Source organism: Oryzias latipes, chromosome 1, assembly GCF_002234675.1.
Source record: "Oryzias latipes chromosome 1, ASM223467v1".
Taxonomy (NCBI): domain Eukaryota; kingdom Metazoa; phylum Chordata; class Actinopteri; order Beloniformes; family Adrianichthyidae; genus Oryzias; species Oryzias latipes.
Genome location: NC_019859.2, coordinates 27,308,204 through 27,329,552, shown reverse-complemented (window position 1 = coordinate 27,329,552; position 21,349 = coordinate 27,308,204). Strand labels below are relative to the sequence as shown.

At 39.7% G+C, this 21,349-nt stretch overlaps 1 protein-coding gene and 1 long non-coding RNA gene across 2 annotated transcripts in view; one reads left to right on the top strand and one right to left on the bottom strand.

The window, feature by feature from the left end:
- Nucleotides 1-1,856: 1,856 nt before the first annotated feature.
- LOC110015951 overlaps nt 1,857-21,349 on the bottom strand; it is a 50,422-nt gene continuing 30,929 nt past the window's right edge. The window contains exon 2 of the long non-coding RNA XR_002874023.1: nt 1,857-3,146. This is a non-coding gene — a long non-coding RNA (uncharacterized LOC110015951). The remainder of the gene's footprint in view (nt 3,147-21,349) is intronic.
- On the top strand, nt 13,765-21,305 carry LOC101165285 (beta-crystallin B1). Its single transcript, XM_004066122.4, has 6 exons — nt 13,765-13,919; nt 15,341-15,438; nt 15,815-15,933; nt 16,521-16,653; nt 16,762-16,904; nt 20,663-21,305. The coding sequence occupies exons 2-6, from the start codon at nt 15,343-15,345 to the stop codon at nt 20,820-20,822; spliced, it is 651 nt and encodes a 216-aa protein (XP_004066170.1). The 5' UTR covers nt 13,765-13,919; nt 15,341-15,342; the 3' UTR covers nt 20,823-21,305.

Sequence of the window (21,349 nt, the reverse complement as noted above, 5' to 3'; positions counted from 1 at the left end):
CGATTCTGATTGGCTGCTGGGTGTGCATTAAAAGTGATATACCACAGTGATAACCGCACGGTGAAAAAAGAAGTTCCGGTCAACTAGCTTAAATGTTTTGTATCACTGCCCCGGCTTCTTTAAGACAACCTTTTCCTTCGTCATTTTGGACAAAATCAAGCGGTAAGATGAGAACTTTCTCTCTGAACTGATGATTTATTCAACCCATCGGAAAGATCAGCATATCGCTTTATATCGCCGAGTCTTGACTGCAGCGGGGGTCCGGTGCGACGCAAACTATTTTCAGGAGGTTTCTGAGAGCTCTACCTCTTTAGGATCTGTGATTGGATTTGGAGTACAGGGGAGCCATCACTGACTTTGTGATCTGGTATACTTTCTTCTGAACTCCCGTAAAGAAAAATAAGTTGGTACTCAACTATAGACAACACCCTCCACAACACACACTGATGAGCATCTAGGGCTCAGTCACTCAGACACACTTAAACACCTTAGTGTTCACCTGAACAAAAAATGGACTGGACTGACCAGACAGATGCCCCGTACTCAACGGGCCAAGGTTGTCTCCACCTGCTGAGGAGGTTGATGTCCTTAGGTGTAATCAGGCAACTTTTGCCAACTTTCTACAACACTGTGGTGGCCTCAGCACTCCTCTATGGTGTTGGGTGCTGGATGGGGGAGAACATGGAGAGAGACAGGAAGACAAAACAAATTGGTTGGCTCTGTCCTGAGCTGCACAGCAGGCACCTTCAGGTGGTAGAAGACAGAAGGATGTTGGTGAAACTGTCATTCATCATGGATAATGCCTCCCACCAGAACTGGACTAGTACACACTATATGTAAGAATGCTACCAGCGTTCAGTCATCCTGACAGCCTTCAGAGTGTGCAATGCTGTTAAAATTTCATAGTACAGAGGTCTTCACCTGAAGTTCTGAAGCCACATGTGGCCCTTTCACCTCTCCATAGTGGCTTTCTGGGTGAGGGAAAGTATGTAATAGTCATTTTTAAGGGGAAAGGTTACTTAATTAGCATTAATTTAATTTAGATGAGTTAGGTGTAGAAATTTATGGCTGAGATAAACCTAAAAGTAAGATGAACTCTGTAAGGGTTTTTACATCCCTGCAAGGTCTTGTTGATTCCATGCTTCCTCCAGAAAGCACAGATTTCAATTACTAAGCAAAAACTTTGAGAGCTCAGTTTTTTTTACGGGTTTAAAGCATTTTTCTTTTTCTTTTCTTATGCTAAACAACAATGGTTAGTAGCTGTCCAGAGGGAAGTTACTAAAATGAACATGCCTATTCTTTACATGCCGTCATTACTTGATCATATATCAATGAATTTCTGTTAATGTTCAGGTTAACAGCAGTAAGTAGAAAAAAGGATGACAGCTTACCAAAGATCTAAGATGTAACAACACAATATGCCATTTTTGACTTTTGATGTGTAAAAAGTTTCAAATTAGAGTAAATTAGCTGCACTGCGATGATCCTATGTGCCACATATTTTGAAAGGTTATTTTGAAAGGAAGTCATATGAGCTTCTGTGAACAGTAAACAACTGTTTCACATTTGGGGAAAATGCTAGTTACTCTTTATATTTCTGTTTTTATACATGCCAAAGAAGAAATGTAATTCATATTTATTAAAACAGTAAATAGGCAATGAATACAAAGTAGTACCCCAAAGGAGTAAAACAAGACTTTGCGGCTCTTACTGCGGCTCTTACTAGGTCTGGACGAGTACGGCTGAAGGTTGCAGACCCCTGGTTTAGTGCATAGTCTCTTTACATTATGGAATCTATACTGATGCAAAATTTATCTTACATTTAAAACCAGTGCAATTTGTCAAAGACAGATATCTTTTTTTTTTTACATTTAACACTAAATATTTCAGCTAGAACTTAGTGCAATATTTTGTTTTTATTCAGAGACACTATTGTTGGTGATGGAAACAGACTTGCCAGGTTGCATAGGACTGCAGGGATTTAGTGTCCATGTCTTCAAATAAATTTACCCCTGTTGCGAGTCAGGATCCTATATGCAAGCCAGAATCCACCTGTCTGTCAACCCATCCATTCATCCAGTGTGTGCACATCTGCAGTCTGTAAAAGTTGTTAATGTCACGATTTTCAGAGCGTGGCGAACCCAGAATTAGGACAGGTAAGTGGCAGGTAAGAAATGATTTGTTTCTTCCAGGATGGTTTAGGCTTTGATTAGAAGAGGTCCGGACTGGACAATGGCTTGTGGCGTGGCTGGAGGTGTTAGCGCAGTTAGCGTAGGCCAAGAGGTCTTCAGGTTTTCCAACAAGCTTGGTAGAGGGTCCAACTGACGTCACTCGTGAAGTGGTTTTCCTGAGGCAGGAGAATATGGTTAGAGCCAGAACGAGAGCAAGACAATATTCAACCATAGCATGACAAGACCAGGCTTAGTCACCATAAGGGGCAACGAACTGGCGTTGAAAACCAGAGCTGGGTCTCCTTTTGAGCAGCAGAGGGTGATGAGCTGAGTGACGACAGCTGGCGGTGATCAGGAGCAGAGCAGAGCTGGAGGGGGAGGAGTCTGACAGAGGCACCATGACAGTTAACCCTTTAACGCCGGAATTTGTTTCCCAATTATAAGCAATATTTTTTCAATCATGATTTTTTATTCAAGTAGATGTTAAGTTAGAATGAGATGGTAAATTTGACAAAATAGATATAATTTTAAGTTTGTCACAATTCAACAATAGCAGGCATCTATGGAAAGAAAAAAACCTGTTCCCATCTCCAGTATGAAAAGACTTTTATTCATGCAACTCAGTATTTTTACTTGAATGACTGACAGAACTAATAAACTATGAACTAAAACAAACACATTATAAACCCAAAGCTCTGTAGAATTGTCCTTTCAATGCAGAAAGTCTGCATTGCTTCAGTCTAATTGTGAAATGTACCAGCTCTGGTCGGAGTCCCTCAGCGTCTGTGTGGACTTCCTGTGCAGGAATGACTTTGATTGCACCTCATTGTTTCTTCCTTTCAGCTGCTGTTCAGCAGAAAGGAGGAGCTGCTGGTTTCCCTCCTGCAGCTGCAGCTCTGGTGCTTAGATGTTTTTGATGCGTCTCATCAGAGTCTTCGTCACTGCTGCTTCCATCACTGCCTCTGATTTCATCACCTAGTTTAGAAAGAAGAAATCAATCTAGAAATAAGCAGCATTTTGATCTGTGTGTTGACAGTTAGATTCATAAAGACCCCAAACAAGCTGCATCTCTGCACAACATGGTTGTGTGATCACCTGGTACAGATTGTTCACCAGGTCTGTCTTCACCATCCACAGATGGAGCGTTGCACCACCGTCCATATGGTGCTTTCTATAGAATGAAGCCATGTTCATTTTTAGAACAGACCTCAAGAACAATGACGAACAGAAATCACGTTTACCCCACCACAACACTGACTGTAAATAATCTGTGCAATAGCAGTTTTGAAACAAAATATGCGAGTTTTGAACGCTGTTTAGATACGGTGCCGCAGTTACAACGTAACATTTTTTTTTAGCCTGTAGTAACAAATCCAAACTGTCAAATATCTTTAAAAATACTATTCATAAGGACTCTACTGCTTAGTAGTGGTGAGAAAAGTAATCAAAAAGCATGTACATATTTTTTTTTTTTTTTTTTTTTTTTTTATTTATATTTTTGACAGGGAATATCAACTTTTACATCATTGTTACATTGTTTCCAAGTTAAACACCATTTTACATCAAATATATTTTCTGTCAGTAAATCAGAATGCGTGTTTTTGATCATTTTGTACTCTTCCCCTCTTTTTTATATGAACAGAAAAAAACAAAACAAAAACAGAGCAGCTGTCAATCACACTCTTATCCAAAAAGGATGAATCAATCAAATAAACCCACATTATCTGTTATCTTGTAATAGAGAAGTATTTATTTATTTATTTTTTGTTAGAATTAAAGAAGGTCAGGTCTAAGAGGTCCAATATATTTGACCCATTTTGCCCACCATCTCAAACCTTTATCTGTTTGCGTCTTTATTGCAAAAGTCAGTCTTTCCATAACATAAATATCATGTATTGTTTTATACCAATCATCTACTGTTGGAGCATCAGGTTGTAACCACTTTCTTGTCAAAGCCTTCTTCCCTCCCACCAGCAATATTCTCATTAAATATTGGTCTGCTGCAGACTGCATGTGTTGTGTTACTGTTCCCAGGTATAGAGCTAAGGCATTAAAGGGAAAGGTTTCTTGAAATGTCATCTCCAAACATTTATGGATTTCTTGCCAAAAAGATATGAGTACAGGACAATCCCAGAATATATGGTAGTGGTTGGCTTCAGATGAGCCACATAACCTCCAACAGCTTGTACCAACACCTTGATGCCTCTTTTGTGAGGGGGTGATGAAGAATCTGATGATGCTTTTCCATCCAAATTCCCTCCAACTATGTGAATGAGTGGTTCTCCATTGGGATTTACAGATATTTTCCCATTCTTCCTCAGTGATGTGCAATCTTCCTTCTCGTTCCCATTTACTCTTAACATAATGAGTGTTTGTGTATCGGGAGTCCTGTAGACCCTTGTACAGTTTGGATATTATTTTTCGTCCGCCCCCAGAAGTATAGGCTGTTATAAACACTTTCAGTATGTCATTGTCTAATTTTCCTGATCCCTCAGCCAGGATCCCATTCAGTCTATGTCGTATCTGTAAGTACCTAAAAAAATCCCTGTTCTCCAAACTGTATTCTTTCTTACACATTTCAAAACTTTTTACTGCCCCCTTTTTTATTAGGTTGCAGTATGCTGTGACTCCTGTTGTTCTCCATATTTTAAATCTTGAGTCTGTCCTGTTAGGTATAAAATCTGTGTCGTATGCTCCCCATCGCAGCACCTTTTTTGCTCCCTCCAAACTACAGTTTTTAGCTATTTTCCGCCATATTTTTAGTGATATTTTTAGCCATGGGTTTTCGTCAGAGTTATTTGTCAGTTTACTATCTGCTATCTTGGTTTGGATGGGAGGTTCTGTGTGTTCTCCCTCTTCTATTTCCTTCCACCTTGTTCTAAATTGTGGATCGCAGAGACCTACAAGTGGTCTTATTTGAGCCGCATAATAATAATTCTTGAGGGTTGGTAGTGCCATACCCCCTTTGTCCTTAGACAGTTGCATTACTTTGTATCGTATTCTGGGTCTCTTACCCTTCCAAATGTAACGTGAAATCATCTTGTCCCATTCAATGAATTGCTGATCTTTTATTTCAATTGGTAGCATCTGAAAAAGATACATTAGGCGAGGCAGGATAACCATTTTAATTGTGTCTATCCTTGAAGATAAGTTAAGGAATGGTAGATGAGTCCATCTGGAAATGTCAGATTTTATTTTTAAGTTTAAAGGGGCATAATTAGCATCAAATAATTTAGTAATATCTTGGGTGAGGTTAATTCCTAGGTACTTCATTGTATTTGTAGTACATATCAGGTCATATTTATTCAAAAGTTGTTTTGGTGGATTAAAATTGAGAGTTAAGATCTGGGTTTTTTGGACATTTAATCTGTAGCCTGATAATTGTCCAAATTCTTTTAGGGATGACATTAATATTGGTAAAGACTTCAGGGGTTGTGTTTAATAGATTAATACATCATCTGCAAATAATGATAATTTGTGTTCTTGTCCTCCTATTTTCACTCCTGTTATCTCTTTGGCTTGTCGAATTAATTGACTGAGGGGTTCAATAAATAAAGCAAATAGAAGTGGTGAGCATGGGCAGCCCTGTCTGCAGGAACGCTCCAGTGTGAAGGGTTTCGTAAGACTACCATTAATTTTAATTCTTGCTGTGGGGTTATTATATACAGCTTGTAGAGCCTGAATAAGAATTTTATGTAAGCCATATTTTTCTAGTACTTTAAACAGGAAGGTCCATCTAACTGTATCGAATGCCTTCTCTGCATCCAACCCCATAAGCATTGCTTGTGTCTTATTTTGTTGTATATTCCATATAATATGTAGTGTCCTTCTCAAACTATCATGGGTCTGTCTTTGATGAATAAATCCTGTCTGGTCAAGGTGAATAAGTGAAGGTAAGATCTTCTCAATTCTTCTGGCCAATATTGACATAAATATTTTATAGTCTACGTTTAACACTGATATTGGCCTGTATTGTTTGCAATCTAATTTATCTTTTCCTTCTTTTGGTATCACTGAAATTATAGCGTCCCTCCATGAGGAGGGGATTGTTCCCTTTTGTAGTACCCAGTTACATATTTTGCAAAGTTTAGGAGTTAGTTGAGCCCTAAAACATTTGTACCACTCGGCTGGAAAGCCATCTTGACCTGGAGTCTTCTGTGGTTTAAGCCTGGATATTGCAGCCTTCACCTCGTTTTCCGTTATTTCTGCCACCAAGGTTTTATTTTGTTCCTGTGTGACCTTAGGTAAATCTAAGGATTCAAGAAAAGTTCCTATTTCATTTATGTTATCTAGTTTTGGCTGTGCGTATAAATTTTTGTAATATTCTTCAAAACAATTTTGGATATCTTCTGGTTTATATTGTATTTCCTCTGTTCCGGAGTGTCTTATTTTAGTGATTGTGTTATCTTTTTGTTGTTTTCTCAATTTGTATGCTAATAGTTTCATTGCTTTACTTCCTGCTTCGTAATATCCCTGTTTTAGAAAAACCAATTTCTTTTTAACTTCTTCTGAGTATATCTCATCTATCTCATTTTGTAGTTTCTTTATCTTTGTTCCGTTATCATGTTTCGCTCCAATTTTATGTTGTTTTTGCAAATCTTTAAGTTGACATGTTAATTGATTAAGCTTGTCTTGTTTACGCTTCTTTAACGATGAGGAGAGCGAAATTATTTTTCCTCTTAGTACCGCTTTATACGCATCCCACACTGTAGTTGGGGAAACTTCCCCATTATCATTATCTTCAAAATACATTTCTATTTCTTTACCCAATTCTTCTTTTATTTTTGCATTATTTAGTACACTTAGGTTTAATTTCCATGTTGTAGATTTGGGCTTGTCATTGATATTTATTAGCATTTCTACTGGTGCGTGGTCAGATATATCTATTGTTCCTATGTCGCATGACTGGATTCGGTGTCGATCTTTTCCAAACATAAAGAAATAGTCTATTCTGGAGTAAGTTGATTGTGGTGCTGAGTAATAAGTGTAGTCCCGGCTAGTTGAGTTCAGTTCCCTCCAAACATCTATTATATCAATTTCTTTGATGACTGAGTTTATTTTGTTAACTAAAGGTTTTTTGTGGCATAAACTAGAACCAGATGAGTCCATCTTTGTTAATCTTATGTTCATATCTCCTCCACTTATAAGTATCCCGCGAGATTCTGTGGATAATATTGAACACTTTTTTATAAAATTGCCAATCACTTCCTGGGGGAGCATATATACTAAATAATGTTACCAAAGACCCTTCAATCCTTCCTATGATCATTACATATCGACCCTCTTTATCTTTGGTCTCTGAAATGTGTTCATATTGAACCTGATTTGATATTAGAATAGCTGATCCTCTTCTGTGTCCTGACTTATAGGATGTGTAAAAAATGTGTTTAAAGCCCCCTCTCCTCAGTTTTTCATGTTCAGCCTCTGTTAGGTGGGTTTCCTGTAGGAAAACCACTTGTCCCCGTTCCCTTTTAAGCTTTGAAAATATTTTACTTCTCTTAATAGGATTCAGCATACCATTTACATTATAGGAAATTATTCTTATAGTTTTATCCACCATCATTTTTGTGATGTGTCTGGATTTTAGTGGATGAGGGAAAGACAGCTTTCAGGCTGCTCTGAACTGCAGCCAACAAATGATAAACAAGATAACTAGTTAGAAAAATGCTCTTATTCAAGTAACACAAATTTTCCTCAGAACTTCCAAAGGTGGGGTTCCTCTGAGAACCCTGTTGTTGTTGTAATGCAGCCATCCCGAGGGAAAATCTCTCTTTTAAGAAAGGGCCCTCTGACAAAGTCTTTGATGGTGAGTGTACAGCTCAAAGTTCAGCCCTCCGACTAATCGTTACCTTCATTTCGGCTTTTTATAATAATGAAAATAAACAAAATAAAAATCATTACTCAGAAGTAAACCAAAGAGTTTCTGTCTCACTTTTAGTAAATAGAATTCAAGAAAGGATGCATTTACCCAGAGAGAGAAATTAAATAAAAATAAAAACAAGAATCAGCATGTATTTACCCATCATGGTCAAATCTGCAGCATATGTGTACTCATCTGGGCTGCTGTTGTCACTGTTTTTTAGTTTTTATTCATGTCTTCCTGCTGCGGGCCCCGTCTGAACTTTTCAAGCTTGTCCTTGTATGATGATCCTCCTTGTCGCCGTCTCTGTCCTCGTCCCCCGCTGACAGTCCAGGTCAGCCTCCTGATCTGCTCCAACAGCGTCTCCGCTGGTTTCAGCACGGTCACCGGTAATCCTTTTTCTGCCATCTCTCTCGTCGCTTCTTCAGCAGAGTTGTATACACGAGTTCCGTCCTGGTAGAAAACTCGAAGTTTGGCGGGGAAGGGGGTCTGAAATCGGATCCCTTTTTCTTTCAGAACCTTCTTTGCTTCTGCATATTCTTTTCTTTTGTTAAGCACGCTCGGTGCATAGTCGTTATCAAAATTTACTTGTCCGCCCTTCCAGATGAATCCTTTCTTCTGCCACGCCGTTCGTAGAATCTCCTCTTTTATTCTGTAACTTTGGAACGTTACTACAATGGATCTCGGCGGCCCCCCTTCTCGTGGTGCTGGACCCAGGGCTCGGTGTGCTCGTTCGATCTGGAGGTTTCTGTCTTCCGCTAATGACAGATTTTGTTTAAGCAGCTCTTCGACAAAGTGTATCATTGATGGGGATTTATTTTCGGAGCCCTCCGCCACAGAGTAGATCCTGATGTTGTTTCGTCTGGCCCTTCCTTCCTGGTCAGATTGTTGAGTTTCTAGCTGTGACTGAAGTTTCACCAGCTCCTCCATGACTTCTTCCATTGATTGCAGCCTCTCCTCAGCGTTCAGAATCCGCTCTTCCGCCTCGTCCAGCCTTATCTTTGCCTTGCTAATCTCTTCCTTAATTTCTCTCAATTGTTGTTTGTTGTCCTGGCGGAAACTTTTTATTTCTGTCAGTATTGTTGTTAGGTTGATTTCTTCATCTGGCTCGTCTTCGTTAGCATTAGCCGGCGATGCGCTGCTAACACCAGCACGTGGGCACTCTGGGCTGTTGCTTCCAGGAAAATCGGCAGTTTGCATGGTTTTCTTTGGCTTAAGTTTAGCCTGCTTGTCTCGGGTCCACATCTTGCCCTTTTCCATCTCTTGGAATCACTTTGGATATCGTTTGTCGAGTTTGAAGGGCAATTTAATTCCAAATGTCGGAGGAGAGAAGACTCTAAGCTGCCATCTTTGCGGCTGCGCACTGGAAGCCCGCATGTACATATTTTTTATCTTTGCCCAACTTACCTTAGATTGGACAATTTTTGCAAGATTGTCAGAAAAAAAGACCCAGTGTGAGATATAACTCTTTACCCCAGAATGGGATGATGCTCTGCCTCTAATTCTGCAAGAAACTGAGGCCATAAGGGTATATATTGAACATAAATGACCAGGACTGGAGGAATACTGACTTCTGGGTGCATTTTAAGGAAAATCAGTTTGTTGCAACCTTCGGTGTTAGGGGTTAGGGTGGGTGAACTGAAGGACACTTAGGCCTTTAGCTCTTTTTAAATTAAAAAGGATCATCATTAAATGATTAAAAAGCAGGTTAGCCTTCGTTATATGTCACTGTGGCAACACCTTACATTGAAGATCTCACATTTGGCTTGTTAACTTGAATATACAAAGTTATTTTCCTAAATTGGATAACAAACATTCCATATTATTCATTGTAAACAAATTCAAACAAAAAAAACAACAAAAATAATACCATCGTAATTAAAGACTCACTCCAGTGAAAATGACGTTTTTGGTGTTCTAACATGTTCTTGTTGCATTTATGTCATGATGGAGGACATATATAAAGAAAAGTAAGCTTAAAATTGTAAGGATTCAATTGATTTTCTTGATTTAAATCCAGGTGAATTGGCGGCAGATGAAATAAGATCACATTTGTCATGTAGAAACTACGTTCGGGCACAAGCTTCCTGCTCCGGTCCATTCAGATAAACCGCCTTGCAAACAATTTTTTTTAATCTGAGTTGGCATCTGGATCAGAACTGTACGACTGGGTGGCTCTGACATCGCACGCTTTTTTTGTTGCACCTTAATGTGAGGTTGGGGTGTGAGGGGCAGTAAACTAGCGGGAGAGCACGTAAAGAGAGAGATCTTCAATGGTAACCCTTTCTGGGGGTTGGAGTCTGTGAGGCGGGGTTTCATATATAAAATAAGGGAACTTTGAGACACACGTCTGGGTGTCTTTATTCTGCATTTATCACTTCCATAATCAAAGGTCTATTTGTCACCTGACGTCATTGTAACTGTCATATGGAATGAGGAACACCAAAGGGGAATGAAAACACTCTGTTAAACCACATTAATATTGTTTTCCCATGACCTCTCTTTGACTTCACAACAGGATTGAGTCATTTCCAATAAACTTAATTCGAGGCCCAAAATGTGCATGTTATCCTTTAACTCACCAATTCAAGCTGGCTCGCATGCGTGTGTTTATGAACAAAGTCATTTAACAAACTGTAACCTGAGCGTTCTACATTTCAATTTGCGGAAAAGATCAGATGAACCCCAGAGCCGTCTTAGTTAACTCGTCAGTTTCCTGCTGGTAAGAATCCTGGCTCTCCGGAGCTTCTGCTCCGTGTGTGCTGACAGCAAAGCATGGCGCGCCCTCTGTTTCTGTCTTTACAACCCTTCGCACCCTGCCGACTCAGCACATCATATAGAGCACGGCCACTGAGGTGCGGGGGTGAATGCGAGGCTGTTTGTGGTCCATCCATGCAGGTCAGCAGAGCCATCCTATAGAGCAACAATGGAAGGCTATAGGCATAGAATGAGGAGGATTTGGAGTGGCTGTGCAAAAGGTTTGCTCCAAAGAACTAAGGCAGATCTATGCAGTTATCCATTTATTTCCCATTTAATAAGATGTAGGTATTTAACTAGGTGGATGTTTACAATTTTCTCTGGAAAGCACAGAGCAACCCACAAAAACACAAACTGTGGCAATTCAGGTACGAGCAAGTCATGTCAAGAGTGTTTTTTCTAACTGCCTTATAAGAACTTTTCTTCTTTTGACATGCAGACACATTTTCCCCTCTGATGGAAAGATACATTAGAACTACAGTGAGTTCCACATTATTATGCAAATTGTATTTAGGTGTCAAAAAGATCAAATTCTTTGTTTGTCAGTTAAACTCATAGATGATATAGTGTCTTTGGGCTCTTTGGATCACTGACATCAATCTTAAACACCTGTGACAAATAGTTTGCCAGGTGAGTTCAACCAAAGGACAAACTACTAAAGAAGAACGTTCCACATTATTAAGCAGGTCAACAGTTTCAAGGAAAGAAGAAAAAGGATCTCTGCTGCTAAAAAAACATGAAATAGATAAATGCCTTGAACAAGGTATGAAAACCTTGGATGTTTCACAAAAACGTAAGCGTGAACATCGTACTATTAAGAGATTTGAAGCTGATTCAGACCACACACGGGTTGTTGCAGATGGAGGCAGAATGAGGAAGGTTTCTGCCTGATTAATACATCAGATTAAGAGAGCAGCTGCTAAAATACCATCATAAAGTAGCAAGCACATATTAGAAGCAGTTGGTGTATCTGGAGTCGCACAAACATCAAGGTGTAGGATACTCCAGAGGCTTGCAGCTAGACATGAACCTTCTATTTGGCCACCCCAACCCCTATGCTATCTTGTGTCCAACGTTAACGTGCCTCCAAGGGACTGCACTGAACCTTTTTCTTCAATGAGTTTTGATCTTCATTGGTGTGCAGTGAAGATCCTCTCCAACCTTTATCCACCTTTGTCATGGTAGGGATAACACATCAATGTAAGGGTGGGGTCATCTGGACCCCACAAGATAGCACAAGGGCTAAACAACACTCACAAGCAGAAACGGATGCAGAAAGCTCTCACAAACAGTCCATAAAGACAGTCTTGTTCACTAATGAGTGAACAATGGATGCACGAATTGTGAATATGTGACAAAATGATGGGACATATTAAGATGTTTTTGTTTGGAATAGCTGGAGTAAATAACGACCTAATGCAGCAAATTCAACAAATGACCATTTTCCGTTCTTTAGAAACTAGAAATTGCATAATAATAATGTGGAACAGTGCATCTTAAGATTTTTATTTTTGAATAAAATAATGTTATCTTTAGGAGGTTTTCAATAACTATTAACATATACTTTAATGGTTTGTGACTTAAAGATTATGCTGTCATTCGCATTGAGTATTTAGAAAAACCATAGAAATATATCATTGGCATATTAATTTGTAACGTAGTGTATGCACAGACCAGATTTGAGCTCATGGAACTGGACTAGAGCAAAAAATTAATGAATTAATTATAAACCTACTTTGAACATTGCAATTTGTGAAAGCAAAAGAAGCACTGTATAGACGAAGCGACTAGGAGAACTTAATTAAAGAATAAAATATGAAAAGGTAATGGAAACCCTTGCAGATATTGTTGTGAAAATGCTGTCGTTTTAGAAGTAGAGGAAAAAAAACATTAAATTGACCTTTTTCAAGACAGGGGAGTATAATAAATAGTATTCTGCATCAGGTTTTGACACAGGCAGGAGGTCAGCTGCAGAGTGTGGCGCTGAAGTTCTGAAAACATCTGACACGGTTTTAGATTCTCTGATGCTGCTGAAAAAGTGACCAAAAATGAATTATCCATTTGCAGTTTTGCTTGCTGAGATTTGAAAAAAATTGTTACAAGCTAAACTTTGCATGGCAGTCTATTGCAGATTTACAAATGCACACTTCTCTTTACTTTATAAAATCTGACATATTTGAAGAGGCTCCAAGATACCAGTGAAGAAAGCAAAATTTCAAGATTTCTGTTGCCTTTCCAATGGTATGTTTATTTGTCTGTATTTCGGCAGGTGTCCACACTGTCCATTTTAACCCTTGTGATATCTAGTGGAGTCCAGATAACCCCACCCTTACATTGATGTGTTCTCCCTAACATGACAAAGGCGGATAAAGGTGGAGAGGATTTCATGTAATCCATGGAGACCAGTGAGGATCACAAAAACTGTCTTGTGGGGTCCAGATGACCCTGTGGCCCTGTTTCTTCATGCCCTGCTCTGCTCTGAATCTCTGACGCCACACTTCCCATCACCCTTCCTGCACAGCTGTCTGCTCATTTGCAGACAGCTGGACTTTCTGTCAGCATCTTAGGCCCACCCACGCAGGAGGAAAAGATGGAGGGAGGGAATTTAATAGCTTTGTCCTGCTGCTATCAGGAGGAAGATTCTGGTTATTGAACTCATTCAGGGGGTGCTGTAATGCTATTGCTTCAGACAGTTTATTGCTTCTGCTGTTTATTTTTGTCCCAGTGCCTCTTTATTACACCACTAAATCCACAGAGGAGTATAGTTCTTACAGGCTTCTGAATCTGGACTTCCATTATTATGATGCCTTGACAGCAGTACGTGACTGTTAATTCTGAAGCTGCTTGAATTTCAGTTCGCTCCAACTTTGTGTACTTTTTGTGAGGTTAGAGTGATTGAGTTGTGGAAGTCCAAACATGGAGTCCTTTTCCTCCTTCCCTCTGCTTGTGGCCTGCCTGCCTCGCTCTCTTTGATGATGGTGGGCTTTCTGTTCTGTGGGCTCAGCAACTTTGTTTCTGTGCGTGTAATCCCCTCTCTCTGGGCACCAGCATATAAAAGCAACAAAGGGCCGGGTCCCTTTTCAGCACCGTCACCTTCCAGAGTCCACTCCTGTACGCACACATTGCCGCAGGTAAGACGGTGGACAAATATCCTCCAAAACTGAGACGACAGATGGCAGAAACATGTCAAGGAACTGACCTGAATGTTGAGTCAAATGTTGATCTAATGCCTAAACTGGGATTTCCTCCAGTTCATTTTGGTGCTCCTGTATGTGATCTTAATTTCATGAGATTAGGTAATTTGTTGTGATTGAATAGTCATACTAGATATACTAGTTAAGTTAACTAGCTCTGAAACAAATGTATATGTATACATACATAACAACAACAATTTAGGCAAGGCAACATTATTTATTGTACAGCGATTTTTACACAGTGATAATTCTATGTAGTTAAAAAAATATCTTTATGGTTACGAGTATGATGATTTATTTCTATGCGTTTTGTGCCTAATTCTATATTTTTACATTTTCGTATCTTTTTACAAATATAAATAACAATCGTACAAATATGTATCATCTTATCTTTCTGAAACACTGAATAGGAAGGATTGAAAAAAACATATTTTTTTATACTAAACAATATAAAACCAATTTACAAGGAAACTTTAAATATACGTTGCATACCAACAAAATGAGTTTTTTTATGTTTGTTTAGCCTTTTTGTAAGAACTAAGGTTGCCTTTTTATCCACACAATATTTTTCCTTTTTCTACATTTTTCTAGATTAGTGAGACAAGTACTTTCTCATGCGCATGTGTTGCAGTGTCAGTACTAATGTTTGTGGACAATTTCTTCGTTTTCGTTGTGTTTTACTTGGTGGTATCCTAAAATGTGTTTTAAATTATGTTTTTAACATAATTAGATGACCTCACCCTTACATTGACGTGTTCTTCCTACCATGACAAAGGTGGATAAAGGTGGAAAGATTTCATGTAATCCATGGACACCAGTGAAGATCACAAATCATTGAAGAAAAAAGGTTCAGCGCACTGTCTAGTGGGTCTAGATGACCCAACTCCCAATGTTAAAATGCCTAGGATAGCACAAGGGTTAATTAGGGCAGCATCTTACAGAGTTACATTTGCCTAATGAATATTGCAGCATTTGAGGCGTCACATCCAACTATTTCACTAACTTAACAAGTGAACTTTACGCGCCTTTCCTGTTCATTTTAAACAAAACCTTTAAGAGGTTGAATATGAAATGGAATGTAGCAACGTTTGGCCAAGCACAGTCCTTAACGCCAGACTGCTGGAGAAACTCTGAAGAGGACGCTCCTGTCCTGCATCATGTGTGAAACATTTTGTCTTGACTTAACACAAGTTTCTGCTCATATTTTGTGCAGTGTGTTTCTTCATAACCTTTCCACCTTTTTCTTTTGGGATATTTTGGTTCTAAATGAACATTTGTGCACACTCTTTGCAGCCTTTTTCATTGAACTGGCATAGAGTAAAGTGAGAGTGAGAGCAGTTTTTCTTTCTGGCTCTCAGTCATGTCTGCTGGAGGAGAGAAGTCCAAGTCTGCTTCCCAGACTGATGGGAAAGCTGCTCAGAGCAAGAAATCGGAGATGGGCATGACGTCCTACAAGGTATGCTGCATCCACAACGCCACCGCACGGTTTGTTTGTGCGTTTGTTTGTTTTATACAACAACAAAAACCCCTTCAGACATGTTTTGCAGTCGTGAGGGTGCAGTAGTGAGTCCAACAGTTTACCTACTGAGCTGACGTCTGCTGCCACAATCTGCTGCTTTTTAAAGCTCTGAAAGAATATGGTCACAGCAAAGACTGACAGAAAAATGTGTGAAGTTTCTGGGAGAATAGCTGTCATTACACCACATGTGTTATCTTTGCTGCTTCCTGTTCAGACGCTTCAACGCGGTAACACACTTACACTGCGTTTTCTCTGTAGAAACCTCACCGACTCGTCCTCTCTTTGTCTCATTTCTCCCCCACCTCCCTCTCAGATGTGTGTGTACGATCAGGAGAACTTCCAGGGCCGCTGCATGGAGATCAATGCCGAGTGTGTCAATGTGTGTGACATGGGCATGGACAGGGTGCGCTCCCTGCGCGTCCACTGTGGGCCGTAAGTAGCAGAAATACGTAATGGAACTCATATGCCCACGTTTGTAAGAGCTGCCGCAGGAAATCACACTCCCTGATGCAGAGAGCAGGTGATTACAGAGATGTGCCTTTCCATTAGGTGACATCAGGCTCTCTGCATTTCGTTAGTTAATGCTTGTTTCCCAAGTGATGTCACAGATTCTAGAGCAAAGGTGTTTGTTTCAATACTTACAGGAAAGCTACATAGTGAGTCATTCTGCTACTAGATGAACATGTTATTATGTGGTATAAAAAAGCAATTTCTTTGAAGTTCACATCACAAAAGGAACTTCATTGACAAAAAAAAAAAAGAAACATTAAGAGCGTTCAAACAAATACAATTGTGTTAAAATGAGTTTAAAATTTGACTCTTTTTGATTTGGGTCTGGAAAATCACACTCTTTTGCTATAATTAAAAATTCTTACCCTACTGCAAACAAAAAAGCACACATTAAAGTTGGTCTACAATTCACAGTCAGGTGAAAATTTCAAGGGAAGCTTGATTTTCAAATTAAAATTGTCCAACTGAAACCTTTTCCTCTTTTTCCTTTGAATTTATTTTCTCCTCAGCTTTGTGGGCTTTGAACAGATGAACTTCTGTGGAGAAATGTTCATTTTGGAGAGAGGAGAGTATCCTCGCTGGGACTCCTGGAGTAACTGTCAGAAGAATGACTACTTGCTGTCCTTTAGACCTGTGCGAATGGTAAAACCCCTTCATTCTATACGGTGTTCACTCACTTCCACCTGTAATGTGTTCTCTTTTTATGGTTTGTCATCTGCTTTTTTCTTTTCTATATCCACTTTGCTGCAGGACCCTGAGAAGCACAAGATCTGTCTGTATGAAGTTGGAGAGTACAAAGGTCGCAAGATGGAGATCATGGACGATGATGTTCCCAGCCTTTTCTCTTATGGTTTCACAGACAGAGTGGGCAGCATCTTGGTCAGCTGTGGAACGTGAGTGCTGTCACACTGTTCTGTGTGTGTAAAGGCAGCTGACAAGAGATTGTACACAAAGGCCACAGTCAGAGTTTAACTATTAACAGTTAGTGCCTGATTTACAAAGATCACAAACAAGGAAGCGCACTTTATGTAAAAATTAGATCACAGAGAATATTGGAGGGTTGAAAATAACCAAAATTTGGGCTGCTAGAACCAACAAGCCAAATCCCCAACCTTAGAGGAGTTCTGAGATCTTTAATGCTTGAGGTGTGCACAGTTTGTTGTGATACACACTCTAGGGTTGGATCATTGACTGTATAAGAGAACTGGACTGAGTAAGTGTGACATCACCCACAGAAAATTCCTTACTTCCGGCTCCAGCGAAATGAAGCCAACCTGGTCACCATTTTTCTGCAATATAGATGCCGCTACCTGGAGACATACGACGACAGCGAGCATTGGTTGGTCTCAGTCAAGGTTCCTATGGCAACTACTGTTCCCAATCAGGAGTAAGCTTGTTGGAAGGCCACACCCCTTCCACCGAAAGCTCAGGAGAATCTGTCAATCAAACATCTTCAATGCTTGAGGTGGGGGCCGGTGGGCACCACATGCTTTTATTGAGGCATCTGATTGGTCAGTTAATAACTTGAATAACTAGTGATAAAGAAAAAATATAGATAACATTAGCAAGAAGATGTTAAAAAGGTATCAGAGCAAGAATGGTTATTCTGACAAATAAAATGACTGAGTAACAACTGTTTATTTCTCTATAGAAGTGTATGGGATTTTGGCTTCTTGGAGCCAATGGGTACTTCCTATTTGGGACACAAGAGGGTAGGAGTCCCTTAGTCCAGTTTTCTTTCACAGTCACTGGGTTGGGTGTTTGGGTCAACTCCTGGCCACTCTCAGGAAGTGGTCAGCCTGTACTGACACTGATAATGGCCAAAGAGGGGTGACAGGTCTCAATGTTAGCTGCTGCAGGGCTTAGAGAGGAAAAAGAGTACAGGAGAGATTAAGGAGGGGTAAGACTGTGAAAATAGAAAGACATAATTAAAGTTGCCTCTGATTATCATGAGCAGTTCCACATCAGCTCTTTACTTATTCAGACCACAAAGATTTAAATGCTAAACATGTGATAACCTATGCCTTAATAATCTTTCAAAAGATGTTTTCTCTTAGTTTCCTTAGTAGTGGTGTGACTCCTCTATGCTACAATGACTGTTGGCCTTTTTGCATAAAGTTGTGCTAGTTGGTTCCTACCTCCCTTAACGTCCTGAGACTTGGCATCCACATAAAACCCACATCACATTGTGGGTTTTATTATCACTGTAGTTAATTCTGATTACCTGTGACTACGAAATCAAAAAAGGCATTTCAAACAAGAGCTCGGGTCTTAAGAGGTTAACGATTGGCAAAATGTAGATGCAAAAAAGCGGCTACAATTCTGCTTCACATTTAATGAATCACATTGTGTGAGCTATTTTGATCCATTTGCATCAACAGGGCACATACGATTATAAGGTGCCCCCGTAAGGAATGGCCTATAGTGAAACTTGTCACATATAAGGTGCACCAAACTCTAAGATGTGTTAAGTGAGACAAAAGAGTCAGAGATAAGTCTGTCATTGAGACTTTATTTACTGTGTTCACACTAACTCTAGAACTTGTGAAAATGTGAAATTACTATTGTTGCCAGATATTGGAATTTCTTGAACAAAAAGAAACATCCACTTCTTCTCAGCAACAACAACCTGCAATGAAAATATACACTGTGGCTTTACCCTATTTGCCATCCACGTTATTGCTACAATCCTAAAATACCTAACAACAAGTTGGCTGCTTGTGTCTGTGATGTCACAATTCCTCCATTCGTCAACACGTCAACGCCGTAGTCACAGCTGCCTTTACAGGTGGATAGGGCCTGTCTGCAGGCGTCACATGGACAAACCTGTACGGGCCATGCTGGTGGCCCACGCAAAATTTTTGTTAGATCGTAGAACTCGGTGAGCCTGTAGGGTAAAATGTTAATGCACATTTTTACTACAGGCATGTTGCAGGTGAAAGGTCGTAGTGAACAGTTATTCAACTAAGGTTTGGTAAGGGTGAAAAAGGTGAAACGCAAGCACATCCGATTTTACATTTTTTCAACCCCCCCAAATCCTGAGCACAGCACAAGGAGTCTGTAAGTGCTGTTCACCTGATAAGTTTGCGTTCCGTTTGCACTCTTTGCGTGCCTTCTGACTGTTAGAAATAAGGAAACTAGACAATCAGAGTTTAGTTTTTGTCCTACAGGCACTTCCGTATCACCTGCACACCCTGTGCCTTCAGCGTTTGTGCGGGGTCAGTAAGGAGTCAGAATCCGCACCTTACTAAGTACTAAAGTGTGACATAAGGGCACCGTACGACAGCATCATCTGTAAGTTATAAGTGCGTGTATCTTACATTATCCTTAAAAATACTTCACGATACACTTAGCACACACCCAACAATGGTACGTCCCATTTTCATGACGTCCTTGAGGTGGTCGTATGAGCATCGAGGGAACTGCAAGACACACCTGTGCTCCTCTTAAAATGCAGCTGCTCTTCTCAATAAGCACGGAAAACCTCAAAACCTGGTGGACCCGTACAGGTCAACCTCCTAATGGCTGCATGTGGCTAAGGCTTAAGCCTGTTGAATGGGGTGTAGATGTATGATCGTACAGTCAAAAGCTGAACTCTACTGGCAGGGCTTATTAGCAGAAACCCGTTTACCAGCTGAATTGAACATTTTTATGCTGTTTACACATACAGGTAATGTTGTATTAATATATAGTGTCTATATATACCATTGTTCCTCCCTAATGTCAAAGCTATAAATAAGTAAAGTAAAATAAAATACCTGACTAAAACAGCCAGTGGTATCCAAGTAAAAGTTTTTGATAGTAAAATGACTCAAGTAAAAGGTAAAAGTATTATGTCATACTCTTGAGAGTAAGTAAATGCAACTGAAATAAATGTAAATGAAGTACATGTAGCTGAATGTTTTGACAGGCGTGTGCAAGGCACAAATGCAAAACAAAAACCTACAAAGTAATCAAATATATTTGCCTAAGTGTTTAAACAGTACAAAAACAACTTAATGTGAATTGTAAATATTAGAAGTTTAAAGCATTATAATAAAAAAATAAACCTTAGTTTTTGCACAGTTGTGAATGCCCTTGCATCTGAAACTCTGCCTTCATCCTCAAGTTGGCACATCATTTTGTTTGGGTGCTTATTTGAATTGAATTACCATTTTGCAATGGATCATTGGAAATGATTGAACTTTTCTTTCGCAACAGTGGCATTGAAAGAGAGTAAAGCCTTTCAGTTTCTGTCCCTGTGACGTCAATCTCTAACAGCAGCCTAGTTTGATAAGTCTGAGTTGAGTTGAGGAATATAATTTTTTTTATCAACAGCTCAGTCAGCGTGTGATGAGCATCAGTGTTTGGTGTCAAATGAGAGAAAAGATTTTTCATCTCTCTCTGATGAATTCCTGCAGTGAATCCAACTGTAAAAAAACTGTATTCCAGATTAACTTTTGTTTTAAAGATCTATATTGTATTAAAATTGAAAAATGTTTCCATTTGTTGGATATTAGCCTATCCATTCAGTTGTTTCTTTACTCTCCTTCACCATGTTACACTTGTTTGCAGTTCTTCTCATAGTTTTATGCGTTTTTTTTTCATAAAGAGTATTCCCTCTGAATGTTTTGCAACTCTCTAATAAAATATTCCCTCTGTTTTTTTCCAGCTGGGTTGGTTATCAGTTCCCTGGCTACCGAGGCAGTCAGTACGTGCTGGAGAAGGGTGATTACAGGCATTTCAATGAGTTTGGTGCTCGATGCCCTCAGATGCAGTCTATTAGACGCATCCGGGACATGCAGTGGCATCCACATGGCTGCTACAACTAAAGACCGGCGAGAAGGAGGGCCACCGGTGGAAAGTGGTCAAACCACGCACAAAGATAGAGGAGGGAGGTAAAAAAAGTAAAGGTTCCCCTCCAAACGTGTTTTCAGTTTTTCAAGCAGAATATAGGGATGACTATACTATGATGCTAACAAGAGAAATCAGAAATCCTAGATTATATAGACTCTCCATTTTTGTTCTTCCTGTCTCACTGTCTGTTTGTCAGCTATGGGCTTCTCACCTTCCCCTCTTCTCCCCCCTCCTCCTTTTCTCCACCTCACATTCTCTCTTTTGTGTTTCACCTACGTCAACCATCACGCAACCCATTGGAGCCTGACTGAGGGTGAACAGGTTTAGATTCGAGCTGCTTTGTGTAAAAAAATGAGACGGAAGAAAGCAACAAAGAGACAACTTGTGGCAAATTATCTGTACACAGGATCTATTGCCAAATCCTCCAACTCCAATAAAGCATCTCATATTCTGCTTCACCTGAAATGTTTTTTTTACACATGTGACTGCAAGAAACATTAGG

Excerpts from the sequence above, each read along its gene's own strand:
- LOC101165285 (XM_004066122.4), top strand. The coding sequence starts at position 15,343 with ATGTCTGCTGGAGGAGAGAAGTCCAAGTCTGCTTCCCAGACTGATGGG. Across the intron at positions 16,654-16,761 it reads CCTTTAGACCTGTGCGAATG|GACCCTGAGAAGCACAAGAT; the intron begins GTAAAACCCCTT and ends ACTTTGCTGCAG. Across the intron at positions 16,905-20,662 it reads ATCTTGGTCAGCTGTGGAAC|CTGGGTTGGTTATCAGTTCC; the intron begins GTGAGTGCTGTC and ends GTTTTTTTCCAG.